We start from the raw sequence: 12,188 nt of genomic DNA on the forward strand, positions 1-12,188 counted from the left end.
TTCCTGAATCCCTGCATTACAATCGCTTGAAAAACTTAAGTTGTATTCTAAAAGTCAAAGGAAAACAGCTCAGACATCTGACAGCTTTGATCTGTTCACGATCAGCTAGCAGAGATTTTACTTAATGAAGCTCAGCCTTCATGCTAGTGTCTTAATTCAAAATCATGTTATCACTCTAAAACACTTATATTTAGTTTTCTACAATTTTAAATAGAAACATTTTATTTTCACTTTTAAATGGAGGATATTTCTATAAGCTCAACTTCAAAACTGAAGGTTTCCAATAGAATGCTGACATCACTCACTCTACCAAGGCAGATATATCCCTCAGATATTTCTCCCCACATTAACCACGTGAAGTCAACCAGGTTATGTCAGAACTATCTTTCCTTTTCCTCAAAAGCTTCAAGTTCAAGTTTTTAAAAAACTAAGCACAAATCAAGAATGAAAATATATGTTATTTGCACTCAGTCACATACAATTCAAACGTATCATTTTGCAAATGATCTTTTTCCATAAAAAAATTAGTTTTAAATTTTAAAGAAGAAGTATAAATAAAAAGTGGAAACATGTCATCACTGGGCCAAAATTTGATTCCCAAATTATTAGCAATGGTAAGGTAATTCTTATCAAGAACATCTTCTGATCGCTCTGTCACCAGGCTGGAGTGCAGTGGTGTGATCTTCAGCTCACTGCAACCTCTGCCCCCCAGGTTCAAGTGATTCTCCTGCCTCAACCTCCCGAGTAGCTGGGACTACAGGTGCGCACCACCACATGCAGCTAATTTTTGTATTTTTAGTAGAGATGGGGTTTCACCATGTTGGCCAGGATGGTCTTGCTCTGTTGACCTCGTGATCCACCTACCTCAGCCTCCCAACGTGCTGGGATTACAGGTGTGAGCCACCACTCCCCGCCATATGTTTTGTGATGGTTAATACTGAATGTCATCTTGATTGGATTGAAGGATACAAAGTATTGATCCTGGGTGTGTCTGTGAGGGTGTTGCCCAAGGAGATTAACGTTTGAGTCAGTGGGCTGGGGAAGGCAGATCCACCCTTAATTTGGGTGGGCACCATCTAATAAACTGCCAGCATGGCTAGAATACAAGGAGGCAGAAAAATGTGAAATGAGAGACTGGCCTAGCCTCCCAGCCTACATCTTTCTCCTGTGCTGGATGCTTCTTGTCCCTGAATGTCAAACTCCAAGTTCTTGAGTTTTGGAACTCGGAATGGCTCTTCTTGTTCCTCAGCCTGCAGACAGCATATTGTGGGAATTTGTGATCACGTGAGTTAATGTTTAATAAACTCCCCTTTATATAGAGGGACAGAACTATTCCATTAGTTCTGCCCCTCTAGAGAACCCTGACTAATACATGTTTTAAAGTGTAACTACAAAGAAACACTTCATGCAAGGGTAGAATAAAAGAGCATTGTCTTATGACAATAGAGAACATTTTAAAAAAGTCAAAGATGAAATTAAGGAAAACTGACCCAGAACTTTTGTCTTTTACTACCTTGATAAACAGTGCTTGTGCCCGTCCATTCTTCCTCACATCAAAAAGCTAAGCACCAGAACTACAATTATATGTTTCATACATGAACACACATTTGTGTTAGAAAAATATGGATAGAATTTTTATTTAATTATTATTATTATTTTTTTGAGACTGAGTCTTGCTCTGTCGCCCAGGCAGGAGTGCAGTGGCGCGATCTCGGCTCACTGCAAGCTCTGCCTCCCAGGTTCACGCCATTCTCCTGCCTAAGCTTCCCGAGTAGCTTGGACTACAGGCACCTGCCACCATGCCTGGCTAATTTTTTTGTAATTTTTTAGTAGAGACGGGGTTTCACCATGTTAGCCAGGATGGTCTCGATCTCCTGACCTTGTGATCTGCCCACCTCAGCCTCCCAAAGTGCTGGGATTACAGGCGTGAGCCACTGCACTCAGCTATTTAATTCTTAATAATTGTTATGTCTGCTTTACTGTGCTAATCTAAGAAACAGTCATGGTGCTTCTCACCTTAGGAGTTATTTTATTTTAATGCAACAACAGAAGAAAAATAAATAAATGTTTGTTATTTGGTAATTAACATATTAAACAGATTATTTCCTAAATGAACAAAGACATACAAAAGCATTCATTGCTAATGGTAACAAGAAGCTTGCTTATCTATTTGGCTAATTAGAATATATACATCTCATACATAAAGGCAACCACATAGAACCAAACTGAGTAAACAAAACTAGCAAACAGAAGTCATTCTGACCCATGAAAGGGGTTCTACTTTGCTTCAATTTCAGTTACAATTCTACCAAAAACTTCAATAAGCAAAATTTGTAGGTAATAGACGAATAACCAGGAAAAAATTACACCATACATCTAAAACAAACTGCCCCAAAATGCACCAACTGCGTCCCATGATGCAGGAACTATCAAAAGATTTAAAGTGGAGCAAAAGGCCCCAAGGTTGACTGTTGATCTGAATAAATCACAGGCGCTGGTTCATGCACAAAATGTGCTGCTCTCCATGAGAGATCCAAGACACACCGCAGGAGAAACCATCTCTGCTTTCCAGATTTAGAATATAAAGTTTTATTTACATGTAAATGGAATCCTCCATGTGGGGAAATCAGTGTTCCATGTGTTGTGCTCTTTGATGACTGGTAAAATAAATTGTGCCTCACTCCACAGATCTTCAGACATGGAAAGTGAAACAATCTCTAATTAAAAATTTGGTTTTATATATATAACCTATATATATAGGAATATACATATATGGGAATATGTATATATGTATATATCCTATATATAGGAATATATGTGAATATATATACATATATAGGTGTGTATATATGTATAATTCCTATATACGTGTGTATAAATTAATATATATGTGTGTATAAATATATAGAGAAGAATACATATAAAGTGTATATATACTTTATACGTAATTATACATACATATACACACCTATATATGTATATACACTTTATATATATAAAGTGTATATACATATATACTTTTTCTTTAGCCATAGAAAAGGTATTTTTCCTACAGCTAATACTTTAGCCATGCTTCTTCTATGGCTAAAGTTTTATCACTCCCCACAAATTCCACTGTAATTGAATTTAATATAAATTCAATGCCTTTTGTATTAGTAGTTAACAAAAGTACAGAATTCATGTTCTTTCCTCAATTTTGCCAGCTACTTTTACCTCCCTCACACTAGACTCTATATAATTGCTAAAGATATCTGAAGTGGGGGAAAAAATACACCAGGGGATGCAAAAATCATTTTCTGGGATATAAGAAAGAAAATTAGGATTTTTACCCAAAATTATATCTTTTGTTTTCTTGAGATAAGGTCTTGCTCTATTGCCCAGGCTGGAGTGCAGTGATCCAATCACGGCTCACTGCAGCCTCAACCTCCTGAGCTCAAGTGATCCTTCCACTACAGCCCCCTGAGTAGCTGGGACCCCATATGTGCACCACCCCACCCAGCTAACTTTAATATTTTTTGTAGAGATGGGGTCTTGCTATGTTGTCCAGACTAGTCTTGAATTCCAGTCCTCAAGCGATCCTCCTGCCTTAGTCTCTCCAAGTGCTGAGATTACAGGCATGAGCAGCTTTGTCTGGTCTCAAATTGGATCTTTGTAAATGTCTGCGTTCATGTAGTAATTGTGTGGTCTATAACAGCTGCTGAGACGGTCAGTACCTGTAATGCCTTGCAGAGATCGACGTTGCATGCTCAATAATTATATTGATTGGATGTCAGATCAAAAGGGTTTGAGGTCATTGCCTTTTGTTATATCAAAATGGTTTTGGAAACCAGTCATACACAGAATTAAGATTTACTAGTTTTGGGGAGCCTTACGCCTGTGGAGTTCATCCTCCTAACACTTGTGACCTAGAGATTGTCATCGCTCTCAGCCCTGCATGTCTTGTCTGGAGTGACACAGACGGGAGGAGGTGAGGCGAGATCTGGTCACTCTGCAGGGCGCACCTTTCAGTGCTGCCATTGGCTCACAAGCCCAGCCCTGCCCGCACTGGCCATGCCTCGTCCAGAAGGGAGGATCCTCAAGACCTTGGACAGCAGCTCACAGGCAGCTCCTGGCCAACCTCAAGAGCACAGGGCAAGCACCCAGAACCACTGGCATGCACTGCCCAGGCTGCTCAGGATATGAGGGGCACCCAGGCTGGCGGCAAGACAGGAGGGGGTGGAGGTGTGGCCCCTCCTGAGCCAGGACAGGGAAGGGTGGGTGCTGGGCAGAGACTTCCGGCTCCCTCATGCCTACCTTCTCACCAAGAGACACCCACTTCTTAGTTTGGCTCCGTCCTGTTTTGGGGGCTGTGCAGGCACCAAGGAGACCTTGGTCCTGATCTGTAATGCTAGATCAAAGGCTCTCTTTACCTCAAAGCCGCTCTGGCTCACTGCCTCCCTCACCCATGAGCACGTTGAGTTCTATTTTAGCTCCCATATGCTACTTATTTTAGTTTTTAATAAACTTAAAAAAGAAGCACTCTATAACTTCCCATTCAGAAAAGTCTCCCAAAGCAAGTAACACAATGACTACACTATCAGAATTTTTAATTAAACAGATGACTAGAAAGGACTGATGCATAACCTGGCCTATGATCATGATTTTAAAACACAAAAAATAAATTTCTCCATCTGTCAATCTGTTGCCCAGGCTAGAGTGTAGTGGTGCGATCTCGGCTCACTGCAACCTTCACCTACCGGGCTCCAGCGATCCTCCTACCTCATCCTCCCAAGCAGCTGGGACTACAGGCATGAGCCACCACACCCAGCTAAGTTTTGCATTGTGTTTTTGGTAGAAATGGGGTTTTGTCATGTTGCTCAGGCTGGTCTCAAATGCCTGAGCTCAAGGGATCCACTAGCCTTGGCCTCCCATAGTGTTGGGATTACAGGTGTGAGCCACTACACCTGGCCTAAGTTCTTACTCTGTGCCAGTCACTACTACTGGGTCCAGACAAATACACTTCTTTAACTTAAAAGCTTTCAGGGTCATAAGAGAATGGACTTAGAAACATAGAAATAACAGAACACGCCAGGGAAGTAGGTTTTGTTTTATTTTGTTTTGTTTGATTTTAGTTTCTTATATACTTTTTTTTTTTTTTTTGAGACAGAGTTTCACTCTTGTTGCCCAAGCTAGAGTGCAATGGTGCAATCTTGGCTTCCACAACCTCCACCTCCCGGGTTCAAGCGATTCTCCTGCCTCAGCCTCATAAGTAGCTGGGATTACAGGCACGTGCCACCACGCCCGGCTAATTTTTTGTATTTTTAGTAGAAAGGGGGTTTCTCCATGTTAGCCAGGATGGTCTCGAACTCCTGACCTCAGGTGATCCACCTACGTCAGCCTCCCAAATTGCTGGGATTACAGTTGTGAGCCACTGCGCCCAGCCTCTTATACAGTAATATTTAAAATGTTTATTTGGCCTGAAGGTGCCAGTAGCATTGTCAGGCCGTCTTAGGAAAAACACGGTTGTTTCATAATTTATCAAACTGAACTGGTCTTTGAGCTCATCTTAAAATAACCCTAGAAATGAATGTCTCTGCAACAAGCCATGAAGTTCTACCTCATTCTTCTTCTTTTTTAAATATATACCATGAAAATGTAAAGGGTACAAGTCACGGGTCCACAGTCTGAGGATTGTTTGCCTGTGGAGATCCCCATGAAACCTCCACCTAGGTTAAGATATGTACCGTGGCCAGCAGCCGGGAAATCTACCCTCCCACTCCCCCCGTTCACACCCACAGGGCAGCTGCTGTCTGACTTCATCACTGTAGGTTAGTTTTGTCTGTCCTTGAAAGCTGATTCAACGATGTTACTAATTTAATTCCTAAGGAATTAAAAACTATTGCTGTTTTGGGGGAAAATGACATATCCATTCAAATATATACATATTAGTTTTTTCTCCATATATATATATACAGATAAATAGGTGTAAATATATATGTGTGTATGTATGTATATATATAAAAATATATGTATATATAAAAATATATATGTATATATATAAAAATATCTGTCTGTGTATGTATATATATGTGTGTGTGTGTGTGTATGTGTGTGTGTGTGTGTATATACATACACATATATATATATGAGATGGAGTCTTGCTCTGTCACACAGGCTGGAGTGCAGTGGCACAATCTCAGCTCACTGCCCAGGTTCAAGCGATTCTCCTGCCTCAGCCTACTGAGTAGCTGGGATCACAGGTGTGCACCACCACGTCCAGTTAATTTTTGTATTTTTAGTGGAGACAGGGTTTCACCATGTTGGTCAGGCTGGTCTCAAACTCCTGACCTTGTGATCCACTCGCCTCAGCCTCTCAAAGTGCTGGGTTACAGGCATGAGCTACCACGCCCGGCCAGATGTAAGTATTTTATATACGGAGAGAGAGAGAGAGAGAGAGAGAGAGAGAGAGATAGAGAGAGAGAGAGAAGTAACTAGGGAAAGCTAATTAGCACCTCTTATAAAGAACAGGTCTAGAACACACAAAAACAGAAGTGAAAAATGTCAAACTGTATGAAGGAAAAATATTGCTCCTCCCAGAAACCTATGAGAATGGCTAACACACTAGCTGAATTAAATGATCAATGAATGCCTGATATTCACTCCACACTAGCTCTCTAAGCAATCCTCACCACTGATTAGAGGAATGCATGTTGAAATGTGAAACCATTTCTTCAATGAGATGCTGCATTTGAAAGGAAAGTTGTATTTCTAGAAAATACCCAAGCGTGCACTCACCATTGCAGGAGGGCAGCACTTGGTCCCAGGAGGGTTTCCCATCAACCCCAATCACACAGGTGATGGATGAGGGGTCAACAATCTTGTAGCCAGAGTCACACTGGTAAGTAATGGTGGAGCCAAGCTTGAAGTCTGTTCCAATTCTTGTCCCATTCATTATATTTCCAGGATCAAAACAAGCTTCCCGTGGTTTCTCTGCGGAAGAAATGAATGTAAACTGCATGAGAGCAGGGATTTTATTCTAGTTTGTGTGTTCGTTTGTTGGGTTGGTTCTTTAATTGTGTTATTTGGGGCCTAGAACAGTGCCCTAAATAAGTAAGAAATGCTCAAAGAATATTTATTGATTGGCTATTGACCAAGTGAAACTATTAATTAAAATAAGAAAATTCCTTTTTAATAACATTATATTTCCATTTTAAAAACTACATTTTACTACAGAATTGATATAAAATTACCTTCATCTACATAAAAAATACAGTACTACATTTTTATATATTTATCCATTTTTGGCTATAGATTTTAGGACTGAATCAAAGAAAAATTGACTCTGGAAAAATTGAGGTTCATTTTCTAACTTTTGTACATCAAACATATTAACATAAAATCACTCCACACCTTTCAGAAAAGACTAGAGAATCTGGCTTCTCAAAATGAAACAGTTTAATTCCTGAAAGTTAAGAGCACTTTCTTATACGAATAACAATAGACAGACTTAGAAGATGAAGACGGATGGTTGTTCTCATTCTTTTACTACCGTATTTCTGTTGTTAGTCTTAATAGAGTAAACGGCAAACTTAGTAGAAGAAAATACATTGACTGATAGATGATGGTCAAACATTGTGCCCTGGATGTACTAATAACCACTAGTTCTACCTTAGTAATAATAATTGCTGAAATTTATTGAGGGCTCATTATGTACCAGAAATGGAACTAGGTGCATTTCTCTGGTTTAATTCTAATCTCCAGGACACCTCTGCTGGGAAAGGATGATAAGAATGTAAAACTCAAGGAAAGGTAAGTGACTTCCACAAAGACACCGTGCAGAGACCTGCCCAATTCTGGGGCCCCTCAATTAGGCATTCACTTTTGGCTGCATTAAGTATTTCTTCTTCCCAAGTAAAAATACAAAACCTTTTTTCTTCAGAGTCATGCTGTTCTGCAGTCAATTTCAGTTATCTTCTGGTAGCCTTAATATTTTAAATTTTCTGTTTCAATAGACCATCAAAAATATCTCTAAATGAAAAAGTGTATAACCCTACAGTCTACCACCCTGCTAGAAATAGATATATATAATGGGAAAGGAAAAAGCAAAAACAAAAATCCTAAACTTTGGGAAGCCCTGGAGGAAGAAAAAGAGACCTGATTAACTGTATTTATTCAATATTTTCAATTATATTTTTAATAATCCATGTATCATCATCAACCAAACAGAGATGTCTTTGATGATCATTGACTTAATCATTATATATATTATATAAAGAATATATTATAATAATGTATTATATTTAATAAAATATATTTCCTATATAATTTACATACTTTGATTAAATCTACATATAATATATATTATATATGTTTGTTCATTTAAGAATTTGAGATTAAATGATACACATATATATTATATATATGTCTTGTTTTGTGCCTCCGAACCAGTGCTCTCTAATTGTTTTATTGAAAAGCTGTTTGGATATTTAAAATGGTAGCTGACATGTTGATAATTCTTTGTAACTGCATTAAATCCCATATAGAACATAGAACATTATTTTAAGCAAATACAGATCAAATAAGTAAACCTGTAGTTACTATAAAAGTTGCTCAATTTTTCTGATTTTTTATTTAGTCATTCAGCACAATGTACTGAGCATCTAGTGAATAGAAGCACTGGCCTTGTTCATAGTATTTTCCCCTACTGAAAATAAAAATTTTCCCAGTACACATCTATTAATATATGTCTGTTGCCCTTGTGTCCTTTTTGATCATTTTTTTTGTTATAAATCTCTTTTAGTCTAGTTTCCTGTTTGATTAAATATCACCTACACAACTTTCTTCTTTATGCCACTAATTTTGATTTCTGTTGGCAGGATTTTTTCCCAATGAACTGCATCTAATCTTTTAGTTCTATTACTTAGTTGTCACTTCAGGATGTTCAGTGATAAATCACTGGCACTTTTTTTTGCTTACAATTTGCCAGGCTTCTAACTAGATGACTTCATAACAGGGTGTGTTTTGTGTTGTCCTTGTCCATTCCACTTAAGCACACTTTTGGGCTTTCCTGCATCAGAGGCCGGGTAGATTGCCTCAGCCAGGATTTGTGAATTGTTGCACAGCACGACTACCTGGTGCCCCTTCTATTTCCCATCATGCCTAAGAACTGGATCTGTCACCTGCTTTGCTATCCACACCAGCACTTGCTCTGGGCTGGATGCAATGACATCACTGCACCAGGCTTAGATGCAATCACTGCCCTAGGCTGCATGCAATGGCATCACTGCTTGAGGCTGCATGCAATGGCATCACTGCGCCAGGCTAGATGCAATGACATCACTGCCCTAGGCTGCATGCAATGGCATCACTGCGCCAGGCTAGATGCAATGGCATCACTGCTCCAGGCTGGAAGCAATGGCATCACTTCTCCAGGCTAGATGCAATAACATCACTGTCATAGGCTGCGTGCAATGGCATCACTGCTCCAGGCTGGATGTAACAGCATCACTGCTCCAGGTTGGATGCAATGGCATCACTTCTCCAGGCTGGATGCAATGGCATCACTGCTCCAGGCTGGATGCAACGACATCACTGCCCTAGGCTGCATGCGATGGCATCACTGCTATTGGCTGGATGCAACGGCATCACTGCTCCATGCTGGATACAATAGCCTCACTGCCCTAGGCTGGATGCAATGACATCACTGCTTCAGCCTGCATGCAATGGCGTCACTGTTCCAGGCTGCATGCACTGGCATCATTCCTATTCTCTTTCCTGTGATTTTTATTTTTCACAGACTCCACTAGAGAACTTTTAAAACCTCAAGCACTATAGCCTCCAGTTAGATGGCCATACTGGTTACCCAAACAAAAATTAAGGAAGTTCTTTCTTCATGTAACTTGTAAGGCCCTTCATACTTCATTCATTCATTGGCCCATTTATTCATGTGCCTTAGGATGCCAGGGAGAACAGGAGTTGTCGGAGTGGGCAATGACCAGTGAACATTCTCACAATTATATGAGGATTTGTTTTGTTTGTTTACTTGCCTGCCTGATTTTTTTTGGGGGGTGGGGGAGCTATCATAGAATAAGTACTGCCATCTCAAAGGCATAGGATACTCTGATTGCTAAATTGTATAATTTTTAAAATTGCACATTTTAGTAAATACCCCTAAGTTTGCAGATTTTGATGTTTGGGAGCAAAGAGACCAATTTTCTACTTAAAACTATATAAACAGGTCTGGTAATGAAGTAAGGGACATAAAATATGTTCTTTTTAAAAAGATTTTTCATACAAATTGAACTCAAAAGTGTAAATAAATATAAATATTTTCATTTTTTAAAGAAAACCCTCATAACTGTGAATTGATATTTTGTTAAGTCCTCTTCCCTAATTCTTTGTAATACACCTTGTATTTTATTTTGTTCACGTGAGAAATAAACTTGAAAAAATGTATATTTATTCTGATGGACCCAATAGCAAAATGTTGAGTTGAAGGTGGTTTTTTAGGTCAGTCTGTTTTCCTTGGATGTTAGTGGCAGGGAATGGTTTATAGCAAATCAAGGGTGAATCACTGATCTGATGATCAAAGAAAAGAGCTCTGAGCAGCGTCAGAAACCTTGCCAAACCAGCCATGGCTGACTGAGGCAGGGAAGGGTGCAGATATGTTGACATGGAAAATGTTGAGATAAAATGGAGTTATTGGCTGGGCACAGTGGCTCACGCCTGTAATCGCAGCACTTTGGGAAGCCGAGGCGGGTGGATCACGAGGTCAAGAGATCGAGACCATCCTGGCTAACAAGGTGAAACCCCGTCTCTACTAAAAATACAAAAAATTAGCCGGGCATGGTGGCGGGCGCCTGTAGTCCCAGCTACTCGGGAGGCTGAGGAAGGAGAATCACTTGAACCCGGGAAGCAGAGGTTGCAGTGAGATCGCACCACTGCACTCCAGCCTGAGTGACAGAGTGAGACTCCATCTCAAAAAAAAAGAAAAAAAGAAAGAAAGAAACTATTTTTGGCTGGGTGTGGTGGCTCACACCTATAATCCCAGCGCTTTGGGAGGCCGAGGCAGGTGGATCACATGAGGTCAGGAGATCGAGACCAGCCTGACCAATATGATGAAACCCTGTCTCTACTAAAAATACAAAAATTAGCTGGGTATGGTGGCATGCTCCTGTTATCCCAGCTACTCGGGAGGCTGAGACAGGAGAATCTCTTGAACCTGGGAGGCGGAGGTTGCAGTGAGCTGACATCGTGTCATTGCCCTCCAGCCTGGGCAACAAGAGCAAAACTCTGTCTCAAGAAAAAAAAAAAAAAAGAATTTATTTTCATGTACTTACATTTAATCATCTTGAAGAAACAAATTATAAGGTGTTAAAACCCATCTTAAAATAATTACTAAACGTCATCAAATTCTTTATTTTACAAACCACAATTTATTTTTATGTGGCCATGAACTGGGACAGTTTTTCTCCCCTCTCTTTCTTCCTCCAGTTAAAGTAGAAATGCACCTCAGGAATATCTTCAATGGAGAGGGAGGAGACATGTATCTTCCCAGACAGAGGAGACACATGTCAGCATTTATGTATTAAACAGATAAGCAAGATGTTACAAAGCAATGCTTACAATAAAAACAGTCCTGATACAAATTAATTCCCACTCAAATTCAGGCAATCGCAATACCTTTAAATTCAATGGCGAACCCTGAAAGGCCCACGGAGGCATCACTCCGAAACGCCAGAAACAGGCTGTTTCCGCTACTCTCTATTCTTTCTGGGGCTTGAGACCCCTGGTAACTCCCAATGAGGGGGCTGTTGGAATCCTCCCCTTCATAGATGTGTAGGAAGTCATAGCTGGGCTCCATGTTGAAACTAAAGAAAAGAATAGTAATTATGTCATACGGCTAATAGATATTTACCTTATCTCCCAGAGTGGTAAGCCTTTGAGCACAAAAAGTGATTTTATTTGCTTTTGTATAATAATTTTTCAGTTAGGGCAATCAAAAAGTTAAATGTAATATGAATCAAAATATTAATAAAATAGTAATAGTATAAAATATATCAATCGTGACAAATAGTATTTTGCCTAATTATCATCATGTTCAATACGATATTATTTTGACCATAGCCAAAAGGAAATAATCATAATAGTAGAGGTATGCTATCCTTTCCCTGTACCCATTAATTTGCTAAATGAGATGTAATTTAAAA

At 39.6% G+C, this 12,188-nt stretch overlaps 1 protein-coding gene across 1 annotated transcript in view; it reads right to left on the minus strand.

The window, feature by feature from the left end:
- Positions 1 to 12,188, minus strand: part of CSMD1 (CUB and Sushi multiple domains 1) — a 2,090,911-nt gene that overhangs the window by 276,171 nt on the left and 1,802,552 nt on the right. Inside the window, exons 29-30 of the mRNA XM_054498773.1 lie at positions 11,662 to 11,849; positions 6,775 to 6,969 (exon numbers count right to left, since the gene is read on the minus strand). Coding sequence (XP_054354748.1) covers positions 6,775 to 6,969; positions 11,662 to 11,849 — 383 coding nt within the window. The remainder of the gene's footprint in view (positions 1 to 6,774; positions 6,970 to 11,661; positions 11,850 to 12,188) is intronic.

This window comes from Pongo pygmaeus, chromosome 7 (assembly GCF_028885625.2).
Source record: "Pongo pygmaeus isolate AG05252 chromosome 7, NHGRI_mPonPyg2-v2.0_pri, whole genome shotgun sequence".
NCBI classification, from domain to species: Eukaryota; Metazoa; Chordata; class Mammalia; order Primates; family Hominidae; genus Pongo; species Pongo pygmaeus.